At 39.5% G+C, this 24,821-nt stretch overlaps 1 protein-coding gene across 2 annotated transcripts; it reads right to left on the bottom strand.

The window, feature by feature from the left end:
- Positions 1 to 348: 348 nt before the first annotated feature.
- LOC120520583 (ankyrin repeat domain-containing protein SOWAHC-like) lies at positions 349 to 16,442 on the bottom strand. Of its 2 annotated transcripts, none has more exons than XM_039742844.1 (2): positions 14,174 to 16,442; positions 349 to 766 (listed from the first exon to the last, which is right to left on the bottom strand). In XM_039742844.1, the coding sequence occupies exon 1, from the start codon at positions 16,258 to 16,260 to the stop codon at positions 14,236 to 14,238; it is 2,025 nt and encodes a 674-aa protein (XP_039598778.1). In that variant the 5' UTR covers positions 16,261 to 16,442; the 3' UTR covers positions 349 to 766; positions 14,174 to 14,235. The 2 variants fall into 2 exon arrangements, with proteins under 2 accessions (XP_039598778.1, XP_039598777.1); XM_039742843.1 differs by lacking the exon at positions 349 to 766 and adding an exon at positions 6,167 to 6,897.
- Positions 16,443 to 24,821: the final 8,379 nt, after the last annotated feature.

Here is a 24,821-nt window from a genome sequence, read left to right as displayed (position 1 = left end):
TTAAGGTTTAATCCTAAATGAACTTCTGTTCACAGTGTCCTTATAAAATAAAGCATGAAACAGTTTAGATCCTGGCTAACAATAGACTTCCATCCATTATCTAACCCATTATATCCTAACTTCAGGGTCACAGGGGTCCGCTGGAGCCAATCCCAGCCAACACAGGGCGCCAGGCCACCTCAAGGAACGCACACACACACACATACACCGTGCACACATTAGGGACAATTTAGAATTGCCAATGCACCTAACCTGCATGTCTTTGGACTGTGGGAGGAAACCCACGCAGACACGGGGAGAACATGCAAACTCCACGCAGGTAGGACCCAGGAAGCGAACCCAGGTCTTCAAACTACGAGGCACCAGCGATACCCACTGCTCCACCCACAGTAAACAAGAGGAAATAAAATCAAAGAGAAGCCATCTCTTTGTCATGCTGTCTTGTTGAACACCAGACATTACCACTTTCTTTCCCGCACCATTCACCACTGACATGGCTGCTTAATACATCATTTGTAATTTCTGTTGATTTGAGTGTTCTATTAAACTGTCTTGGTTTGTGGCAGATGCTGTGATCACTGAAGCCATTGAAGTCAATTTCAATAGTTAATAAACAGTTGTACCATTCAGAGCGACAGAAATTGATTTTAGGAAATGCACATCATGATTGTCCGCTGTTGAGAGGTACTTTGTGATATGATGAAGGTCCACCAAGATCTATGTCGCTGTGACAGAAGGGTCCTGAAATATTATCAGAGAAAGGAATCTGCAAGATGGGCAAAAAAAAGAACAACCATCAGACTATCTTTATCATTACCACTTAGATAAACAACAGATCAATCCATTATCTAAACCCACTTCATTCTGGGCACAGTTGTAGGTAAGCTGGATCCTATCCCATAAACCATCAGGCACAAAGTGGGTACAAACCCTAGACTGAGTGTCTGTTCATCTGAAAGCCACCATACACACACACACACACACTACGAAAAACTGCAAGTCTTTGGACTAGAGGAAGAAACTGGAATACCCAGTGGCAACCCATGAGAACACGGGGAGAACATGCAAACCTCATGTGGTGGAGAACCTGGCTATATAAACCATATGTTTATAGGAAGAAACAAAATTAATTGAAATATTTCTGATAAAGTAAGATGTAATTTGGTAACCCGCTTAATTAAGACCAGGGTGGCGGGGTGTGCTGGCGCCTATTCCAGCTAGCATTTGGGTACAAGGCAGGAACAAACCCTGAACAGGGCACCAGTCCATCACGGGGCAAACACCCACACACACAAAGAGCCATTATACATGGCCAGTTCATCTAACCTGCATAGTTTTGGACAGTTGGAGGAAACCCACGCAGACAAGAAGAAAACATGCAAACTGTACGCAACCCTGGTCTCCTTACTGCAAAGCTGCACTGCTACCACTGTGCCACTGATAGTAAGATAAGATCTCCAATAAAATTATGAAATTTGGTTTTAGAAACTTTGAATTGAATTAGACAGGGTTATATTGCTCACATTAAAATATATTAATGACACTTGGTAACAAGGAACCTGGAAGAGCATTCTGTACGGTTTCAAACTTTGATATTTTAAAATGAAAATCATGTTTAAAAGCGGGAGGCACGGTGGTGCAGTGGTAACGCTGCTGCCTCGCAGTTAGGAGATCCGGGTTCACTTCCCGGGTCCTCCCTGTGTGGAGTTTGCATGTTCTCCCCGTGTCTGCGTGGGTTTCCTCCCACAATCCAAAGACATGCAGGTTAGGTGGATTGGTGATTCTAAATTGGCCCTAGTGTGTGCTTGGTGTGTGTTTGTGTGTGTCCTGTGGTGGGTTGGCACCCTGCCCAGGATTGATCCGTGCCTTGTGTTGGCTGAGATTGGCTCCAGCAGACCCCCTGTGTTCAGATTCAGCGGGTTAGAAAATGGACGGATGGATGGATGTTTAAAAGCACTTTGAGTACGGGAAAGGTGTTATATAAATAAAATGTATTATTGTTATTTTAGGAGCCATTCAAGCATGAAAACCAAAACATTTTATAGTGTTTACAGCGTTTTTGCATGAGACCTTGATGAATGACTTATCACCATCTAATCTATACTTCTGCTCTTCCAGGTCACATTGCATGCATTCAGAGTAAACCATAGAAATGAGTAAAGGCAGGAAATAGTCTTCAAAGCAAGACCAGCTCCATCTCAGTCGTTGCCCTCCCAAAATACCACCGGCTAAAATATATTTTAAATGACAGGGATCTGGTAATTAATTCCCTGTTAACTTTTAGCAATCCAAATGGATGTGGTTTGAGCGGCCCATCTCCATTTGCACAATCAATCTCTTATAGTCACATTCTGGGGGTTGTAATAGCATCTCACACTTCTTTGTTGAAGTTGGTGAAGTTTTGTACATTCCACTTGCTCAAGTGATCAGTCACCACTACAGCCTACTCATTCTCTCCATAACATTTATATATCCATCTCCATGTGCATGTGCATAAGAGACTGTTTGCATCTGCACTGCATTCAGACAAGAGGCACATATCATTTTGATGCCTCACCATTTCAAACTCATGTAATTTTATAGATTAATTTCTCACCATGAACACAATTGTACAGTCCTACAGCCTGACTCACAGAAGTGGAAAATGTTCTCTCTCAACACCTAACTGTCAAAATGGATGCTCTTCTGCAGTTTCATTCCCAAAAACTCAACATTTTTTTTTCTTTGTGGGTTGGGTTGCAAATATTCCCTCTTACCTTCAGAATCAATAGTTTTATAGATTCATTCCTACCTGTTAAATCGATCACTATTGCATCTCATTCAGGGTGGTGGGGGAAGTGGAGTATATGTATCTCCCCTCTCCACTCAACGGTTCACCAGAGTGTTTGGATCTCCCCTCTCAAAACCTCATTATTATAATGGTCAGGTTCTCCACCTACAATATTCATCACTTATCAACATTTCTCATTCCTCTCATAGCATTTTAATCTCAAAGTGGATGCAAATGTATAGGCCAATATCTACCAGTACAATCAACTACATCCAACTCAGTCAGTCAGACAGTTATTTCTCAACCCGCTATATCCTAATACAGGTTCAGGGGGTCTGCTGGAGCTAATCCCAGCCAGCACAGGGCACAAGGCAGGAACAAATCCCCGGGCAGGGCGCCGGCCCACCACAGACATCCAATATATTTTTACCGCTGAATGTTTTAATGTCACAATGGCAGTAGTGTTACAGATCAATGTCTATTTGCAAAACGGATAGGCTACTTCTGCATCCCGCTTTAGAAGATGATGGATGTTTCCACTCAACTTTCAAATCGATGTACCTTTATAGTCCACTGAACATGGCTTCATCGCATTTAGGAGAGGGAGAAGTTTACCTTCTGGGCATTTCACCATTCTAAACGATTAACTTTTGTTAGATCTGCACAATTTATGGCTTACTACTACATTCCTTTTGGAGGAGGAGGAGTAGGGGATGGACCTTCCTTACATTTCACGCCAAAATGAATGTCATTATCATTTTACTCCAATTTTCCTACTTAGGCTAGTGGCAAAAAAATGTAGAGCTGGACTGACCAGGCCACTTTGACTCTGGCCACACTAGTAATTTTTTTACGTTTTCCCAGGTCAGTCAAGAGAGAAATAGGCCCTCCTGTTGTCATTGACTTTTTTAACATTTCTGGTGCCTCCTTGTAATGTTTGGGTCAGTTTTCATATTATTTACACGATTTTTAAAATGACCTGGCAAAGCCAGACTGTAAAATAAACCAAGAAATCAATCACAACAACTCTATGATATGTCTAACCTTTTCTCCAAGTAGAACGTGAATGCTATATTCCCCAGGCATGGGAAGGACCCAGACAAATGTATTCATTTCTTCATTGCCTCTACAATAGATCACTTGCTGGCTATGTCCCGATCGAGAAAGAAGCTTATGTTCCTTTTCAACATTTTATCATCAAAATAGTTCTGTAGTATGAAACATTATTTGTGCCAAAATGAAATGCGATAATCCACTGTGTTAACTATGTTGAAATGCAATACATGCAGTATGCAGGTGGAGCATTTCATTTTGGCACAGTTTTATTGTATCATAATTAAAAACATATCAACCAAATGATTGACTTCTTTTCACAAAGGCATGCAATTTTATTGTCAGTTTCAAATGCAAAACAAAAGGGGCAAAAGGCGTTACACTTCTAAACAATTTTGTATTCTAGCCGTGAGTATAACTTTATTCAATATTAAATGAGGACTGGCTAACTGAAACGACTAAAAGTACTGCGTGCTTAAGGTCTTGCGAAAAAAAATTTACTCTTGTTATGTTGTCTGAAGTTGTTTTCTTTTTTTAAAGTGTTAAATTAAGAAGTGTATTTAAATTTTTGAGGTGTGAGTTGTTAGTGATTTTAACTAAATACTGAATACAGTGAAAAATGTGTGTCACTGGGCTTGGTTTCCAGGTATCTTTTATTTCATATCCTCTGTGATAACCAGATATTACAATATATAGTTCCACGCATGCGCATCAGGCAATCACCCTCTTCTATTCCTTTCACAGTGACAAGAAGATGGCCCTACCAGTCTTCCAGCAATGTATGCCGTGGTTTTCGGAAAGAGGCTTCATTCGATATGTGAGCACACTGCAGGACGGAGCTCCTACCCACAGTGACTAAAGCAGGCTTTGTTAGTCGAGACAAATTTCTGAAGAATAGGAAACCCCAATTTTCATTCATTTTGGCACCATCAAGTGCATCTTTCGTTTACAACTTTCATTTGATTAAAAGGGAAAAGATCAGGTTGGCTCCCCAATATTTCCACTTGTGGACCTACAATCCTTCCATCGACCACAAGTGGCATAGTCAGCAGAATGGCTGATCAAGTGAACCTAGATGAAGTGGTCTACCAGCCCATGAAACAAGTAAACCAGCTGCAAGTACAGCAGGCGGAACACCTTGATGCTGATGCGTGATGCGAGGTGGCAGAAGTCATACACATTAGCCAGGGCCAAAGGCCAGCAAAATTTCTTGGGACAACATGGAGATCTACTTGCCTTCCACTAGCAGTTGCCTCAGTATGAGTGGTCCTCTGAATAATGGACCTCCCAGTTTTGTGAAACTTCCGTATGAGCGAGTGGAGGAGTGAAAGGAGACGGAGAAGAAGAAGGAGCTTTATTAACGATAAATACATTGTGGGACAAGCCTGTGAACATGTCTCTGGGAAATAAATATCTTTTATTTTATCCTTAAGCTGTATTGGTTGAGTTGTGTCTGGTGTTTGGGGCTCACCCCTTGTGGTCACAATAGTTTTTCACTTGTTTTGATACGCAACAGAATAACAAACATTAAAAGTCATTTAGAGCAGATCCCCTAACTATCTACTCCCTGCTCAGCTGCTTTTCAAGTGCAGCACACTTGGGATTGGAACACCTCTTTCCTCAACTGTTTACACATTTTGATGCTGATCGGTCATTTGATTACATTTAGTTTTGGCACAATTAAACAGGAATAAAATGCAATAAACTCTGAGCCGCTGCTAATCGAAACACAATATGTCTGCTTTGCGTTTAGTTAAAACACATGATCCCTGGACATGAATTAAAATGTAATCGACTTTTTGTTTGGCATTTTAAACTGACAATAAAATAGCATGATGTTGTGAAAAGCAATCAATCGTTTGGTCAGTATGTTTTTAATTATGAAATGATAAAAATGTGCTAAAATGAAATGCACCACATAAATATGCATTGCATTTCAACATTGTTAACCTGTTGATCGCATTTCATTTTGGCGCAAATAATTTTTCATACTATACATTCATCTCTGTCAACCAAAGCATTCATTTGCCACTACATCTCATTTGGGGAAGGAAGGAGAACAACCTCTCTCAACACTTCACTGGCAAAATGGACACGAGTTTATAGATTGTGTGTTCAAAGATCCAGCAGTGTGTCATCGTGTTCTCTAAAATGCAGCTGCTCTGATCACTTTTGCTACTGGTCAGTCAAGTAAGGGTAACTCTGACACTTAATAATTTTTTCTTGAAGCAATTTAAAGCTATTAATCAATGTTTGTTTTTACATTACAGAATGAAATAAATGACAAAACCTGGAAAACATGCAAACGCCACATGGAAAGAACAGCTAGAAACTGAAACCAGATAGTTAGAATAGTGTACAACACTAACAAGTCCTTTTATTTTGTACAAAACCTTTAACAAAGCTAGTTTTCTCATGTAAGTTTAATACAAATTGAATCATGTGAGGGCATAATTACTCTGTGAGATAACTAAGACACAAAAATAAATGTTAAAAAAAAAGACACTGGGCATCCAGGCCCTGCATACATACAGATTAAACAATTCATGTAAACGTTAACTCCACAAAGAGTAACACATAAAAAACGCACTGTACACCATAATTAATGTAAGAAAGGTTTACAAAAGAATATAGTAAACATTAAAAACACCAAATGCACATTTGTTATCTGCCACAAAACATCAACGTATGGCAAGCTTTCTCTAAATATTACAAAAAGGTCTTTTTCCATTTGAAACTAGGAATCCCCATGTACAATAAACACCATTACCAAATCCGTATTCATCCTTAAAAGATTAGAATTATAAACGTACAGCATTAGTTATGTTACATAGTAAACTAAAATTCACAAAACTAAAAATGAGAAAAGTGCTCACTTCACGTTCCTGTGGTTACCAGCCCACTTGGAAGTGTGTTCGATTCATCCAGTTCCATGAAATTCCATACATTTTCCACAATTAAAAAGGTGGGAGACGTTCCGTCACACCTATTGTAGCAGTACTGGTTAGTCAGCTTCGCTCTGCAAAAGTTGGCACATTTCATTTTGAACCCTGGGGGGAGGTCGGAAATTGTCCCTGACATTGGATTAAAGAAAGAAAGGAAGAAAGAAAGAAAACCTACATGAGAAGAGGCAAGAAAATTTCCCAATAAAGGTTATCAAATGCTAAATTTGCATGGCACCTTAGTTTAGAAGTTGTATAACTTTAGGCACAGGTTGGGTGAGGCTTTCCCCTAAAATGAGTAGAAGGTTAATTACAAGGGTACCCACTGACGCATAACACAGAGGTAGTGACCCACCAGTATTTCAAATTGGTTTAATAACTGCAGTATGTCTGTAAAAATAAAAATGTCTTCTGTATCTGCAACGTGGCTGAGACAACATTTACCCCGGAAGGTCTTGTATATGAATAAAACCGTTCACATAGTATTATAAAGCTTCTGTCACAAATAAGATAAAGCAAAGAAAGATAAAAATGTGTTGAGAAAAGGCTTAACTATTTCTTAATATTTAAATGATCTCTTTGTATAATATTTCATCCAAATTGTGAAACCTGTCCTTAAAAATCACATGATTAGCTTAAGGACCCCCCTTTTACATTTCACCTTCTTGTAACCAATGAAATGAGCAGCTGAAGGACAACAAAATGGTGAAAGATAAAGGATATGATTGGTTTTATAATTTGGATGCAAATTTTTTTTAACATGCTTAAAGAAAAGATAATTCTGCTTTGGCAAAAAACATGTCAACTGATTGGCAAATCACGAGGAAAAATGGGTGAGACTGCCATCAAAATATCCGGAACCATTTTCTCCTATTACCTACTGTAACTTTAGTTGTGTCATACTTTAATGCCATGTCATTTTCTAAATCGTTTAATCAAGTTCATGGTCACGGGGGCTGTTTTTTGAGCCTAACACAAGCTACCATAGGCTGCCAGGCAAGAACAAACCCTGAACAGGGTGCCAGTTCATCGTAAGACAAACACAAATAAAAGCCAGTTTGGCCCAGATGATTCACCTAACCTGCATGTATGGATCACCTGGAGGAAACTCAGAGAGAATATGCGAACTTCACGGAGGGAGGACCCTGAGATACAAACCCTGCGAAGCACCAGCACTTACCACTGCACCACATTTCATAATTTTTCTATGTTTTTCTAATTGGAATTCCTGGCTTAAACTATAGCTTTTCGTAACCATAGAAAACAAAACTCAGTAACATATATCCTTTTTAAGCCACCATTTTTGTTACAAGGATTCAAGATGGTGGGGTCAAATTCTGTTTCAACACTATCAGTTGTAATGCAGGAGCAAAACCTCAATGGGGGCACAAATCCACACTAGCTCACAATGGCCACATATAGAGTTGCTGGTTTAGTTTAACAGGCACATCTTTATGATGCGGCAGAAAACCAAGATACTCAGAGAAAACCAACATAAAAATGGCAATGTTTGTGTACAGACTGGAACTTGGCTGGGAGTTAATTTGAGGATAGTGAAAAATGGTTGGAATGTATTGTATAGCCCAGACCTTTTTCTTCCTTCCACTCATCTGTACATGTTCTAAGCCTATTCCAGTCACAAGGCATAAATTAGCCCAGGATGGGATGCCCACTCAAGCATATAGGGTTGGCATAGAGTCACCAATCAGCCTAACCTAATTAATCTGCTTTTATGATAGGTGGGGAAAACCGAAGCATCTGTTGTAAACCACAATAGAAAATGGAGAACATACCAACTACTACCTAGCCAGCTGCTTGGACCTTTGAGGTGCCATCCTTGATCACTGGTGCCAGCCTTCTTTTTATTTTTAAAATGAGCACAAAGTACGCCTCGTAGAAAACATTTAAGGATGGCCTCCTGCATATTTTCCAGTGATCGCCTCCAGAAGGTAATGCCAGATTACTGTCTCAAAAACCACTGGATTTGCAATCATGCATACCCTGCTGCACCCTGCTACTTTAATCCTTCTTTTATGATTTCTTCAGATGTGACACATCTACAGTATACTACAGGAGGCAATCATACTCAATAAGCAATAACAAACAACATGACGAGATTTTTCAATCCTTTGCCGGTAATCCGCATGTGACCCTTGTTGAGGTAACCACATGAGTAATTCCTGACATTCCTACACAGCCTTTCTAAATGGAGCTTATCGAGACCTGTGACCAGGCAGCTGCTCTTTGCCTTGGATTCGACTTCACAGCAGCTGCCCTCTGAAATCCTTTAAAGTTGCTGCATGCTGGATTTGCACCAGATTGTAGCCGTTCACCTCTGTGACACAAACAGAAGTTTACTGCTTACTCATTCATCATGTTCTCTATGGCCTTCACGTGATGTTCCCAGATTGCAAAACCAGTCATCCAGTTAAGATGATAGGCAGACACCCAACATCTTAACAAACAGCTTCCACGAATGAGAACAGGACGTACTAACATATATGTGCATATGTGGGTGTGAGACTAGATGTACACACACACACACACATACACATATATATATATATATATATATATACACATATACACACATATATATATACACACACACACACACATACATATATACACACACGCACATATATATATATATATATATATATATATATATAAATAAAACATTCATTTATCCATTTTATGAACTTTTCTTTGTCCATTATTACAAGGTTGTAGATGGCCACATTTTAATATTATGTGCACGCCAATATGTGCAGGTTGATAATTTAAAGAAAATTCAGTGACCGGCATGTACAAAAAGGATTAAAGTGACAATCTCCTGGAGAATCCTGGGAAATGTGAATAGTTTTAAACAAAGCCACATTTTTACACATCTTGTAACTCAATCGATGAGCTTTGTTCTGATGAATGGCCAGCTCTTATTTAATAGATCTTGTCTTATAATGTTACACAAAGAGGTTTAAAATGTGTGCCACAAAGGAATAGTGGTAACACTGCAGACACATGGCTCTCCTTCTAAAATAAATCAACTGACCCATACATTTGTGTCTTTTTCTGAATGATCAGTATTCTCTAATCAAAGCTGAATGATGCATTGCTAAACGCACAAATGGCCACTTTCTGGTAATGTGAAAAAACCTTTTCAACTGTCACCTGACCTCTAATTAATCAGACACTAAAGTCTGAGAAAAATAAGGGTGTTACTTAAAATCCTATGCTAGATTTGAGTCTGACAACATTAGTGCAATGAACTTATTTTAATGAGGTAACCAAAACCTATACTATATATATATATATATATATATATATATATATATATATATATATATGTATGTACATCAAATGCTACCATCATTTATTAGGAAATTATCTGTAATCAGATGCCAATAAAGTAACATGCAGGTTAACAAAAGAGACACATACTCTAAATTCTCCCCTTGTATGTGTGGCAGGGCCCTGAAACAGACTAGCACCTTGTCCAGAGCTGTCTCCTGCTTTGTGTTCAATGCTGTATAATGGATGGCACATATGGAGTGGCATCCCAGCCAGAGCTGAACAGGGATCCTCACCCAGCCAGGAGACCAGTGTAATGGAAGGACTAGGGGAGATGTTGTCTGGTGAATATCTTCTCCCCTGATACTCTGGATGGTACCCATTAGGACACCCATGGGCCAGACTGGGAACTGGAGTCCTGGAGTACAGTACTGTTGGATTTCATGGCTGTCGCCAGGGGGTGCTGCAGAGCTTAATAATTCCGATTTTGCAGGACCTGCGCCTGACCTGGAAGTGCTTCCAACGGACTCCCTCCAAGCACCGGAAGTACTCCCGGGATTGAGATAAAAGGAGCTGCTCACCTCAACTCTGGCAGTCAGAGTGAGAAGGCAGCGGGCGACACATATCATCGGGAAGAGAATCTTTGGTTATACTTGTGTGTTCTGGCTGGTGCTTATTTGATAAAGTGTTGGTTACAAGTAAAAATCTTTTATTTTTACCTGGTATTGTGTTGGGTGACACTGTGTTTACGGTTTGGGACTCAATAGCATCCCCTTGTGGTTACAGCTGCCTGGATAGATTCCGGCCCTTGCAACCCTGAATTGGTTTAAGGAGGCATAAGAATATGCATGAAAGAGATAGACAGAACAAAGCCTACTTTTCAATATGGTGAGTATTAGTATGCCATTCTTAAAGAGATAAAGGTAAGATTTAATAAAGTAATATAAAGGTAAAAGATAAATTCGTCCCCATTCCATATGCGCCTTGATTTCTTTGTCCATGGACACTGCCCCAGTACCACAGCTTTCCTAATATTGCTGGTGAATGAAGCTCCATAAGACCTGCAGCCTACATGGCCTGAAGTAAGCACAAATAGAACTGGAATATGTAAGTACCTTTAAAAAAACAAAACATAAAAATACCAGCTTTATAGACAGTAATTATAGTTAACTATACTGCCAGAATCTTTACTTTAAAAAGTCTCTACCTATACTAAAAAGTAAAATTACAGCAACATTCAGTAATAAAAGTTTTAAAACCCTCACAGCCGACATATAATGAAAAAATAAAAAAGGTTCTCATAAAGACTATGCATAATACTGAACCAACTTATCAGTACAAATTAACTTTCATTTGCCAGTGTGCTTTTTTTCCTAAATAAACAATTGATAAATTTCTGCACAAACATTCAAAGCATTGCAACATAAAATAAGAGATTCAAATTTGTACCATTAGTGTATTGACAGAGGGCTGGCTCGTGCAATCATTGAAACGGCCCAAAAACAAAGTGCTACAAGTTAGTGTTTTAACATCTAAACCCTCAAACCAGATCTCAGGGACTAGGTTTGGATTTTTGAAATTCCATAAAAAGAAAATTACACGAACTCCGTCCATGGATAAGTAAAATGTAAACACATATTCAGTTTGCCACTCTCAACAGCAGCAGTAGTTGGATCGCTAAGCTTTAGGCTATTTTGCTTTGACGCACATTAGACTGAAATGGCACAGTTGCTAACTTTTCATCCTAGTGCAGTTCCTAGCATGCCTATAACCTTAATCTTGAAACTTGGCAACAAAAAACATTTGTCAGGAAAGGGCTGGTGATGTAAACAACTTCGAACAGGATGACTGTAAAAATAAAAGACAAAAAATGTTTTGAATTGTCTTAATAAAAACTACAATATATATGTATGTGTATATACAATACACATATACGTACAGTATAGTGGTGTGTGGACACACACACAAATGTCTACTGCATCAAGTACAGGCTATTAATTTAGACTAGTAGAGACCATTGTTTCCAAACATGTTTACGAAACAAGAAATGTATTAAAAATTCTGTTTTAAGCTCAAATTTGTTTAAATTATTTATGTGTATGAAAAAAATGCCAAGTGGAGACCTGAATGATGACTTCCTCACCAAGTGTGGACTTGTATAGCCTGTAGCAGCATTCTCCGCTTACACTTTGTTTTATATATAAATGTGAAACAGAAAACTGAAGTATTTTAATTTTGTGCAATTTGTATTATTAGTACAACTACTATGTCATCTTTTTATTACTCTGTATCAGCATAAACACAAATTAAAGCCTTTGCAAAAGAATGTAAACATTTTCACTTGCCATTCATACACAACACTGACTTTTAAGGAGCAATTAGTTTTTTTTTTTGAGATCCCCACTTGGTAAAACTTTAAAGTCTTATTGAACAGACCTGTAGGGTTGATTTGTTTATTAAAATAACTTATTTTGACACAAAACTTTTAAAATTCCTTTCCTTAAAGTTTTAGTCTTACTTTGATTTGAAGGTTTTTGTAGGTGGGGAAAAAAATTGTCTTGCTATAAGGTCCACACTTGGTGAATGTGTAACCATGTCATAGTCCACATGTGGATAGGTAGGTGAGGACACACACACATATATATTGAATTAACTTTACTAGTTATCATTAACAGAATTCCCACAAACTGATTTACTCACAAACACATATACTATATATATGTAATTAAACTTTACTAGTAACTACTATGACAATTCCAAAATTGTCTCTTTTGCCTTATTGTCTACATAATAACTACCACTGGTAGTTCTATACACACACACACACACATATACATATATATATATATATATATACATATACATATATATATATATACATATATATATATACATATATATATATATATACATATACATATATATATACATATATACATACATACACATATACAGATGGGTATCCTGTTCAATATTTGTTCCCACTCTGTGCAAACTCTGTGTGTTGGGACTGGCACTGCACTCAACTGAGTATAACGATTGAGAACAGACAAAGGATGGATGGATATACAGAGCAACAACAAAAATGAAATAAAAAAAAAACCTCAAAAATACACATAACCATACATCCATTTTATGAGTTTAGTACCGATCACAAGTTATTTACTAATTATACATTACTATTCTGTATATGATGCATCCCTTTAAAGCACATCAAGCCTCATCAGCATGATAAAATTAAGAAAATCCTCATAACGTCAGAACCATCTTTTTCCGTGTTTGTGAGGTTTCAGGAATGATCAGATACAAGGCAAGAACAAATCCCGGATGGGGTGCCAGCCTATCACATGATCCAATCTCGCACTCATATTGGGACAATCTAACCGAAGTTGACACAGACATTGAGAGCACTTATAAACTGCAGACTGACAGGTGCCTGGCTGGTAATTGATCTAGGGTCCTTGGAATTGGGAAGCAATAACAAATAATTTCTGTGTCACCTTGCTAAAGACACACTCATACACAAAATAGATAGTGTATCTATCTATCTGTACCTATATTCTGTATATCTATATCTAAATAGATATACATAAATATGCACAAACCCACATACCCCATATACACACACCTGAATGGTGTGTGCATACTAGCTATTATTTACACAGCAAGTTATTAAAATGGTACTATTTACTGACAAAAGTAAACCATTTTGTACTCTCCATTCACATAATCAGTATTCCAGCGTCACCCCCGATTCTATATTAGAATGTTCCGTTTTTCTTTGATAACAATCTGATCAAAAATAAATATTTCTTTAAGCAAAGGGAAAAATAAAAGTACATTGTGTTCACCCAATTCAGTTTTATGAAGGGCGTTTTCTGGAAGCGAGTAAGTGGTATTATTCGCTTTCACTTTACATTCCTGACACCCATTGGCACTGAAATACAATGACGTACTCCTGTTTCCAAGCCTTACTTGTAAACACGTTAAGATGACAACGGCGTCAGACTCCCTCTGTTGTCTAGTGCTAAATTGAAGATTTCATCATTGGGTAAGATACCTTTCTAAAGAGAAGCGTCCTACACGGGCCACTTGGAGCATCGTGCTATAAGCTCACCTTCCCCATTTGCGAAATGTAGCTGCTACTTTAGTAAAAACACCTTCGGTAACTACCGGTTTTCAACCAAAAAGGGTAGACTTTGGTCTGGATTTGGTGGGGCTCCTCACAGACCTGTCCTCATCCTCCGACTCTCGAAATGAAGTGCTATGAACAATTTGCGTCTTAAATCGAATTCTGTTCAGTCGGGGTCTGATCCTGGTGCTGCCCACTGACGTCGATTTACGATGGATCATCTTGGATTTGCCTGACATTTCGCTGTCATACGTGTCCTCTTCTGGGACGTGCATTAGCTTGTAAGGCATTAAGTTGGCTGAAAGGACTCTCGAGAACCTCCAGCGGCCCGCCCCGTTGCCGGGTGCATGAGGATCTGCGTTGCGGGTGGCACCGGCAATATCGCGAATATCTTCGGGCACGTTATCTCTTAGATACTGCCAGGCTTTCTTGCCACTGTAGTCCCGGATATCCACGTCGGCGTCGTAGGCACCCACCAGCAGTTTGATCACCTCCGTGTGATTATGCATGACAGCCAGATGCAAAGGCGTGTACCCAGCGCTGGAGCGGGCATTAATGTTTAATAGTACATCGTGCTGCTTGGCGAAGTTCACCAACAGGGCGATTAGCTCTTGCTTACCTTGCTTGGCTGCCCAGTGTAAGCAAGTAAAACCGGTCACAAAATCTCGTTTAAGAACTAAGGTGGGCTCGCAGCAGAGCAGCCGATTGAGGTCCTCCCACTGTCCGTCTGAGGCGCACATCATCCACTCGTGCTCCAAAGGGTCAAGGGACACAAAGCCGCTCTCTTCGTCCGTGGACGACAGCAATGACGCCGAATCATTTTCATTTTTCCAAGAGTCTTTGCATCTTCCAGAATGCTGGAAGCTGCGTCTGTTCATCAGCTGTGGGGAGTTGGAGATCATTTTCAAACTTTTCCGGCTGTGCATTGGGGTGATGCTCATTGCATCAGGGGATGTCTCACCTACTATTATGTCCCGCGACTCTCTATCAGGCAACTGTTCGCGTTTGACACTTTTCCTCGAGGGCTGTCTCCTCTTGGGAATAACAGATCTCCGTACTGAACAGTCCTGGCTTTGAGTGTTGTCGCCCTGTCCGCCCTCCTTGCAGGTGCCTGTGTCATCTGTCGCAGCTGTGTTATCCAGGGGAGGGCTGTGAAATTCAGTCAGCTCTTCAGTCAACGGACTAGAGGTATTCCATGTTTCGGGAACAGGCGATTCCAACTTTGAGATTTCTGTAGGCAAATCGGTCGAAGTAGGTCTCATTTCGTAGAGATCGGTGGACACAGTCTGGTGCGTGTTCTCTTTAGGCTCAACAGAGAGTGTGCGTCGGGTATTGTTCCCCGAGTGTATGCCTTCATCCCTGTCCTGGCCGCTGCTAATCGGTTGTTTTTCTCCTGACTTTTCCAGTGGTTGGAACTTTGCCTTAGGTGTGCCCCCTGATCCATCAGGAGTAGAAGCGGCAACAACAGCTGGAGAAGTATTGCCCATTTGAATCGCCGTCCTCCTGCCCAACACACTTTCTTCGCTCCCTTCTGCTCGCACCTCAGAAAGCGAGGATTCTCGTAATTCCAGAGGTGTACGCGGTGTTGTCAAAACTTCCTTTCTCATAGTTCCGTAATCTGACACAGGTAACACAGCCTCTGGTTTTGCATCACCAATTGCGGCATTTTTAAATCGACTTGAAGCAGCCGAACTGGCTTCACCGCAGTTGTTCTCTCCGGCCGGGCTTGCAGTTCTTGATCGCGGCCCCTTAGCCGCCTCTCCGGTCGTAACTGCTGCCTGAATGCCCGTTTTGTCTTCTTCTAGTGTACCGTTAGCTAAACAAGACTTGGAGCGGGCTAGGAAAGTAGCCATGTATTTTTTCTTGAGGCAGACATAACGAACCTCATTGTCCATCTTCACAAAACCCACTTCGTCCACGAGATCCTTGAACCGCTCTCTAGCCTCCGCTCGCCGCGCAGGATCGCCAGTCAAGAAGGGTTTGAATCTCTCTATTAAATCCACGTTTCTCACTCGCCCACCTCTTTCTATCAAAAACTCCAAAACAGCCTCCTGGCTGCATTCCGCCGCCATCGTTCCCAGACATATAATAAATTGGACCAGTACTGATATACTGGTGCTTCAGGCTACAAGACACACGTACCTCCTTCATCGGTTTCAGCAGCCTGGCACGATGTGGTACCTTGCATCACTGGGACAGTCAATTCAACTACTGAGAAGCCGCGCACGCAAGAAACTGGCCAGCCCCGCCTATTTGAAACGTGTGAGAGGGCAGTGAAACAAAAAATCTCCATTGTGGCTCTTAAACCGAGACTTTGACCCAGTTTGGTAGCGTCAGACTTACCTGTAAACTGTGTCACCACTTTGAGCCAAAATGGCGCACTTTACGCTTCGTTTTTACAAACATAGCAACCGCATATGCAAGTCATTCGATCGCCTCAAATCGTAGAATGTACCACTTGTTGAGAGGGGGGTACGGGTATTTTAATTTAAAATCATACGTCATATTACTTTAAATATTACCACCAGAGATAATATATGTATATATACTTATATATTTTATAACGAAGTATTATTCCTAATAATCACAAAAGCCGCTGGTCTGTTACACTTTTAAAAATTCTTCATACTCTGTTACCCCTTACATTCTCGCCATAGAGAACTCGCATTCCTACCGTCCGTGACCCAGCCGGATTTTTTTTTCTTCAACTAAGGAAAAAATAACTGAAAGAGAAGTTGGGCTCATTGGTTTAAATTAGTTTCTTGGCTTCTATAATATAAATTGTACTACTTTTCTCTGTTCGTTATAATGGACGCATCGGACATAGCCCGGCAAATGGTATGTAACTACGTTGATTGCTTTAAAGCAACGGGAGTTTGGGAATGTGTTTATTTCGTTACAAGTCTGTAACTCGCCGGACAAGTTACTTTTTTTGTTACATAGTATTTTTTGGGAGTGTCACTTTTCTGGTCGCTAGACTGCTGGAAAAACTAACCTGTTTATACTGTACGAAACCATTATGCGCTGTTTATTCATCATTAAGTAAACAAGTATGTTTTTTCAATGCATGTTTAGTAGTTCATTCATCCGATGTTAAATAATGTTTTACACATTAACTTTGAAATCGAGCGTGTCCAGTCACAGCGAATAATTCTTGCGGCAGAGAGATTAGGGCAGTTCTCTTCTTTATCAGTTTACTGATAAGTGAAGATGGTACTTACATTCGATTTGCCATAAACTTTTGTTTTGTATGTTCGTAAAAAAAAAAAAAAAAACAGGTCACAGGGCGTCTCTTACGAAGACTGCGAATTCATTAAAGTACTGAACAAAGGGAAATGATCTTTTCCCATATTTATCTAGTGAGGCAATCGGTTTGACCTAGCTTGCCCTAATAAATCGGTACTTTGTGTACACGCCAGCACGTCGCCCGGCCACGCGAAGTTCTGCAGCCTTTTTTTATACGTGTCCCACGCGTGACTTTTCGCGGTCGTTTCTTAACGTGTTCACCTTGTCTCGCGTGCTCGCACTAGTCGTTTTTTTTTCCTTTTCATTTTTGTCACATTCCAGATAGGGCGTAGTGGCATGTCCGTCCCCACGCCACTATAGTCGTTTATTTTTGTTGCGAGCCGTACGGTCGAGCCAATGAGGGAGCGCTCCAAATCTGGGGTGGGGCCCCCGTCCAGTCTACTGCTTAGGATGAGCCGCAAGGATGTGGCAGTGGCGGACTTTTATTTTCTACGAAAATATGCGAAGGGCAGACAGCTTAGTGAAGACTGACTGCGAGCAACTCAGGATGTGGCTGTCGCAGCCGTATATTTTCAGTGGAAATGTGTGAAGCGAGTACTGGCTGGTAGCTTTTAACGGGAAATGAGTATTGCATACTTTGTTTTATGTAGTGCCAATAGCAGCAGGTCCCATTGCAAGGAATTTGGGGTATTAATGTGAGAAATAAAAGACGATTTACAAACTTAGCATTTTGCATGCTTGTCCCAATCAGTGGCGGACCTTCATTTTTGGCATCTTGAACTTTTATGGGGGCCCCTTCACAACCCAGAAACAAGGTCTCGGTTAGCACTTTTATCTTCTTGAATAGGGTTGTTCCATGACAGATCACCACACTTTGAAATTTTACCACAATATCTCAGGTTTTTATTAAAATTGCTATACACTAATCGATTACCTCAGATGTCAAAGTCACGAGTGTGAATACAAATTTCCCATGCTTTATAGTTTTCAAGTTATTGGGGGATAAAAATGAAAGTTGCATCAGGGGCCCCTGAAGCTTAAGCTTCATTCGTTTCATATTAGATCCACCCCTGGTTCCAATAAAATTGCTTTACAATCAGACAAAATTGAACACCACAGAACAAGTAGATGAGAAATGCCGTGAGGAGTACAGTCAAGATGGTTGATTGCATCTGATGAAGTCCAGTCAAATTGGGGAGCATGCACTTGTACAATGTGTTGCTGCACCCACTACACAACGAAACAACTCGGGATCCTGGTTTGCAACCCCCCAGGCAGACACGCGGTCCAGTCCCACCCTCCGGAAATGACCCTCTATCTGCCACGGCTAGGTGTTACGTGGGCGACCCCTTGGCCTGGTCCAGCTACTTGGGTCCCCAACAATGAGGATCTTACGAGCCAGATCACCCTCATGATTAAACAGATCAGATCCTGCTTACAAGGTCACGGTGTCGGAACATACAGCAGCAGGGTACAATGGGGAACTTGTATCATGCGTTTCTGTTAGTTCTGCTTTCCAATAGCAAGGCTTAACACAGGATGGGAAACCAGTCATTTTACTGGCTTTAATCACCAGCTCCATAATGAAGAAAAATGTATCAAAGTCCTTACTGTGCCAAACAGTTCACTTGATGTACTGTTTACAGGTACGCATGTTCAGTTATGCTCTCATTACCTAAATCTTCATGGACAAGCTTTACAGAAAATTTCTAGTATATTTTTCATAAGCATGAAGTTATCATTTCCCTATCACCAATTTTACTGAAAAATCTGTATGAAGTGGGGAGGCACAGTAGTGCAATGGTAGTGTTGTTACCTCACAGGAAGGATACCAGGCCCTGGTTCATGTCCTCCCTGTGTGGACTTTGCATATTCTTCCTTTATCTGCATTGATTTCCTCTAGGTGCTCTGGTTTCCTCCTACAGTCCAAAGACATGCAGCTTAGGTGGACTGGTAATGCTAAAATGGCATGTGTATGTATGCGTGTTCACCCTGCGATGGACTGGGACTTACTCAGAGACTTTATGTTGCTTGTGCCCTATGCTTGATGGGATTGGCTATACCTTCCTTGTAACCCTGTTCAGGATAAAGCTGTTTTAGTAAATGGATGGATGGTACAAAATGGTCCACACTGTACTTCCATGTAAATTTTAGTTTAGTGATACCACAGACATTTATTCAACATAAGATTTGTCAATATAATTGATTATACGTTTACATTACATTTATTTGCTTACCAGGTGCGTTTTTTTTTAATAAAAAAATGTACTAAAAACGTCAACATAATGGAGTAAACATCAGTCTGGGGGAATGTTACAGAGCAAGTTTACAAATTGAAAACTGAAGTGAAGAACTCGGAACAAAATGCAAGTGAGTTACAATTCCTAGGTTACAAAATCTAATAGATTGAAATTCATCAAAACACAGAGCCTTCAAATGCTCCTTAAATACATTTACCGAGTCAGAATTTCAAATGGAGGTGGGCAGTTTGTTCCATCAGGTAGGAGCTGCACGTGAAAAGAGTCTGGATGGAGTTTTGATACCACACTGAGGTGATGTTCAACAGGAGACCAAAGTGGTCATTAAGGAGATTAGGACATCACACACTATACACACACACACTTTGTATATAGGTGCTGACCCATTGACTACTTTGTAGGCAAGAATTAAGGATTTGATCTTTATACTTTCTGCTACATGGAGCCAGTGTAGAGCTCTGAAAAGAGGAGTGACATATCCCCACCTCAGCTAATTAAGCAAAAGACAATAATGTACAATCAAATACATTCACTTATATGAGAGCGCTGAAAAGAGGAGTGACATATGCCCACCTCAGCTAGTTAAGCAAAAGACAATAATGTACAATCAAATACATTCACTTATATGATATTTATTATGTATGCAAATAAATATAGTGTAAAATTAAGCAGGAAATTGAATCTAGTGAATAGCTTCAGCAATGTAGAATTTAAAATTAAACACAATAGGTCAAAAATAGTAAACAAGCTGCATAGACAGAAGGCTCGGTACAGGGCATGCTTAATGATTCTGTGCACATCGATCTTTACAGATCTATTGTGGTGTGTGGGTGTGTTTGTGTGTTCATTTTTTTCTCTTCATCTTTCAGCATGTACTCTGGTAGGGGAAACCAAGCTATCTTCAGTTGAAAATTTCTTTGCATGTGTGAGTGTACATTGATTATGCCTCTGTGTGTGTGTGTGCGTGCATATGTATATTTTAATAACTTGTGCATCTCAAAAACATCTCGTGCAAGAAAATGTGCACATCAGTAGGCCATCAGTAGGCCCAGTCACATAGCTTAACAGAGAAGTCTGTAAAAATTCAGACCTGCCCCATTGCTAAATGGAGCCAAAATTCAAGCTAAATTGAACAATTTCTACAGCTTTTGTCGTTGTATGTAGGTCAAAGCATTTTTGAATGATATGGAAATTAGTACTAGAACAAACAGAGCCAAAATAATAGGCCTGAAGTCTGTAACAAAGCAAACATGATGAAATTTGCTTGTAAAAGATAGGTCAGTTTTTTGTAAGTAATCATTGTACAGTACATATGTTTCCACAAACGCACTTGCAGACAACTTGCTAAAATAATTTTTCTTGACATTTTGAACATCTTAGAATCAGAATCTAAGCTTATTTAACTCGGCAGTAAACTTTTGACTCCCTCGCTAAAATTCCATATACATGGAAGTAAAATAAGGTGATTTAATTCCCCAGCAGTCTGTACATGACAGTACTGCCACCACTTCTCCAACATGCACACTCGCCCATATGCACTGATTAACCTAACATTTAAACAAAGACTGTAAATTTGGAACAATGTTAGTGAGTGTGTTAAGTATGCCCAGCAATGGCCTCACTACTGCATGAGTTTTTTTTTTTTCTTGATTGTTTAAGGTTTCTTTTAACATATTGTTTTGTATTCATTGTCAGCTGTTGCATTGTACTTCTGTCAAAGCCTGTAGGAGGAGAAAGTCACTGCTGCAGGATGCAGCAGGTTCAGATGGGGGTAGGATCAGATGTCAGACCCCCATCATATTAGAGAATGTTATCGCTGTGGTACTTTGTATAGGGTGGAGTCAGATGTCAGACTCTTACTATATAATGAGAACTACCCATACATTATAGGTGGTGATCTTTACCTTGTACAGTGATGAATAAACAGTAGAATTACTATGAATTGATGAATTTACATAAGAATATGACATAATCTATGTAAATAAAAGTTAATCATGCTTGCCTGTATGTTTGGGCATCACTCGAACATCCATCCATCTATTATCCAACCCGCTGTATCCCAACTACAGGGTCATGGGGGTCTGCTGGAACCAATCCCAGCCAACACAGGGTGCAAGGCAGGAAACAAACCCCGGGCAGGGCATCAGACCACCACAGGGCTTACACACATACACCCCAGGGACAATTTAGAATTACCAATGCACCTAACCTGCATGTCATTGGACTGTGGGAGGAAACCCACACAGACATGGGAAGAACATGCAAACTCCACGCAGGGAGGACCCAGTAAGCAAACCCAGGTCCCCTAACTGCAAGGCAGCAGCGCTACCCACCACGTCACCGTGCCACCACTCGAGAACACCTCAACCCATTCACTTGAAATTTTGGTTAGTGTATTTGTCTAAGTCCTGGCCACTGCCCAACGCTGGACTTGAAAATGTGTGTTATGTAGCAACTTTCACAAAATACATTATCATTACATTCTTTACAAAGAGTGTTTAATAGAGAATCTCATTTCCCTCAGCTGGCACTCGTTTTGATGTTTCTTATGAGAAGACCAAATTCATCAGACCTCCTGTTACTCTCATTTGGCAGTTAGATCTATATTTTTTATTGATAACATTTATTTATTCATTCTATACATTTTTTTCCAAAATCAGTTGTTTGTCTAACTCAGAATGAGGGGCTTTGGACATGAAGGGCTATCTAGCAGCAGCAGCAATAAAATGAAGTTATTAAAACCAACTGTAAAAGAAATATCAACCTGTCCAATACAAGGTTAACTGTCACACAACAAGGATCGATATCGAGTACCCAGTTCACCTCACCATGCACATAAGAACTAGAGCAATAAACCAGAACCCCAGCATGAAATCCGTATGATCACAGAGAGAATATGAAAACTCCCCTTCCTGTTGCTGTGCCATGGTTCAATCATAGCATGTTGTGCCACTCCTCATAATATTAGATTTTAACTGAAGGAGGATTCAAATTGTAGCCCACTGCACCACAACTCCAAATCTTATGTTTTAAGCAAAGTAAGCTTCAACAACAACATTTATTTTGATGGCATGTTTTCGTACACAATATGGAGCTCAAAGTGCTTTGCTAGAAGTTAATCAAAAAAAAATAAATTACAAAGGATAAAAAATTAAATGAAACACAAAAGATAATGAAAAAATAAATACAAACTTACATAATACAAATAAACAGTAATAGAAATGGCAAAATCCTTAAATATTGATTATATTATTAAACTCATTTTAAAGTCTCTTATGATTATAGTAAAAAGTCCAATGTTATGGTCAGATTGCCAGGGAGGACAGGAACATGTGAGAGATTATTATACAGTTAACATGGTTTTAGTACATGAAGTGTTTTGTGTAAAGTGTTCATTAAAAAGTAGTATATATAATTTGCTTTGAAATAACATGAAGAGACTGCTAAAATGGCTAAGTAAACAAACAAAATGTTCCAGGGGATGATGGTTCAACAAGTTGGCTGATGTCATATAGTCAGAAAGATTTGATAGTTCTCACAATAATAGTAATAGTACATTTTATTTAATAGGAGCCTTTCTTAGCACTCAAGTTCACCTTACAATGAAATTAAACAACATTAGTAAAATAAAAACAAAGAATGATAAATCAAAAAGCAATAATTAGCAAACAAACAAAGATAACTGGCAGTAACAGTACAAAATTCACAATTGGTATGCCAGTTTGAAAAGATAAGGTTTGAGGATAGTTTTAAACTGTGTTAACTGAATCGAGCTGACGTATATGATAGGGAAGAGAGTTGAGGAGCACTATGAGAGACACTCGAGCTCCCATAGCACCGAGTCTGATGTGTGGTACAGAAAGTAAAGCTGCAGATGGGAATCAGAGTGAGCGAGAGGAGTGTCGGCATGTAGGAGATCAGTGAGGTTGTGGAGAGCTTTAAATGTTCAGAGCAGTATTTTGTATTGTATTCGGTAGTAAACAGGGAGCCAGTGAAGTTGAGAGAGAATAGGTGTGATATGTTCAGTGGATTTAGAACAGGTTATTTTCCTGGCAGTAGAATTTTGAATATGTTGTAGGCGATGGATAAGTTTTTGTGGGATGCCAGATAAAATAGCATTATAGTAATCGATACTTGAGGAGTCTAGGGTATTAACCAATACTTCAGTAGTGTTTCAGACATGGAAGAAGGCAGTCCGAGAAACGTTACTTATATGGGAAGAAAAAGAGATAGTACTGCCAAGAATGACACACAGCCTCTTCACCTTAGTTAATATTATTAATTAAAACAGAAGAATGGTTAACCTTAGCAAGTGTGGATTTAGAACCAATGAGGAGCACCTCAGTTTTATTGCTGTTTAGTTGGAGAAAATTGAGAGTCATCCATGTCTTTATGTTTTGGAGACATGCTATAAGAGTATATGAAGGGAAAACAGAAGTGGATTTAGTGGATAGATATGACTGTGTGTCATCAGCGTAACAGTGAAATTTGATACCATGGTGCCGGAAGACATAAATGAGTAAAAGAAGCGGGCCCAGAAAGAAAGAAAGTAAGAAACTGAGTTTAAGAAATAATGGAAATCAACAAGAACATAATAGAATGACACTTTTATTTTGAGGTATGTAAGCTGGTTATGGTCTTTACTGAAAACATCCCATATCTTTTGAACCAATTAGAGTAATGTCAGATGAATATGTAAGCATTCATTTAAGCTGTGATATCTAAATTCAGTTGTCTATAAATATGGCTGTCCATCTTTACTCTGTGACCATATTCTCTGACACTTCTGCTATAACAGGTTGCTCCCTCTTCATGAAGAGATATTAAATATGTAGATAGAAGCTTCCTTACTACCTGGGTATATGAGTGATTAGTTAATAGACAATTTCTTTCTTTAATTTTATTTTTTCCACAAAAACTCTTTTCCAGTTTGGAATTGTCAATTCAACCTATCAAATGTATCTTTGGGACACTGCAGGAACACCAGCACTATTGTAGTGTGGTATATTTGATATTTATTTCTTCATAAAACTAACCATGTTTAATTATTGCCTATATATTCTTATCTGTCTGCCTGGTCTTGGCTCATATTATTTTTGATGCTAATTAATATTCATTGTGATTTTATT

The sequence above is a fragment of the Polypterus senegalus genome, unplaced genomic scaffold (assembly GCF_016835505.1).
Source record: "Polypterus senegalus isolate Bchr_013 unplaced genomic scaffold, ASM1683550v1 scaffold_4094, whole genome shotgun sequence".
Classification (NCBI taxonomy): domain Eukaryota; kingdom Metazoa; phylum Chordata; class Cladistia; order Polypteriformes; family Polypteridae; genus Polypterus; species Polypterus senegalus.
This window is presented reverse-complemented; position numbering and strand designations above follow the sequence as displayed.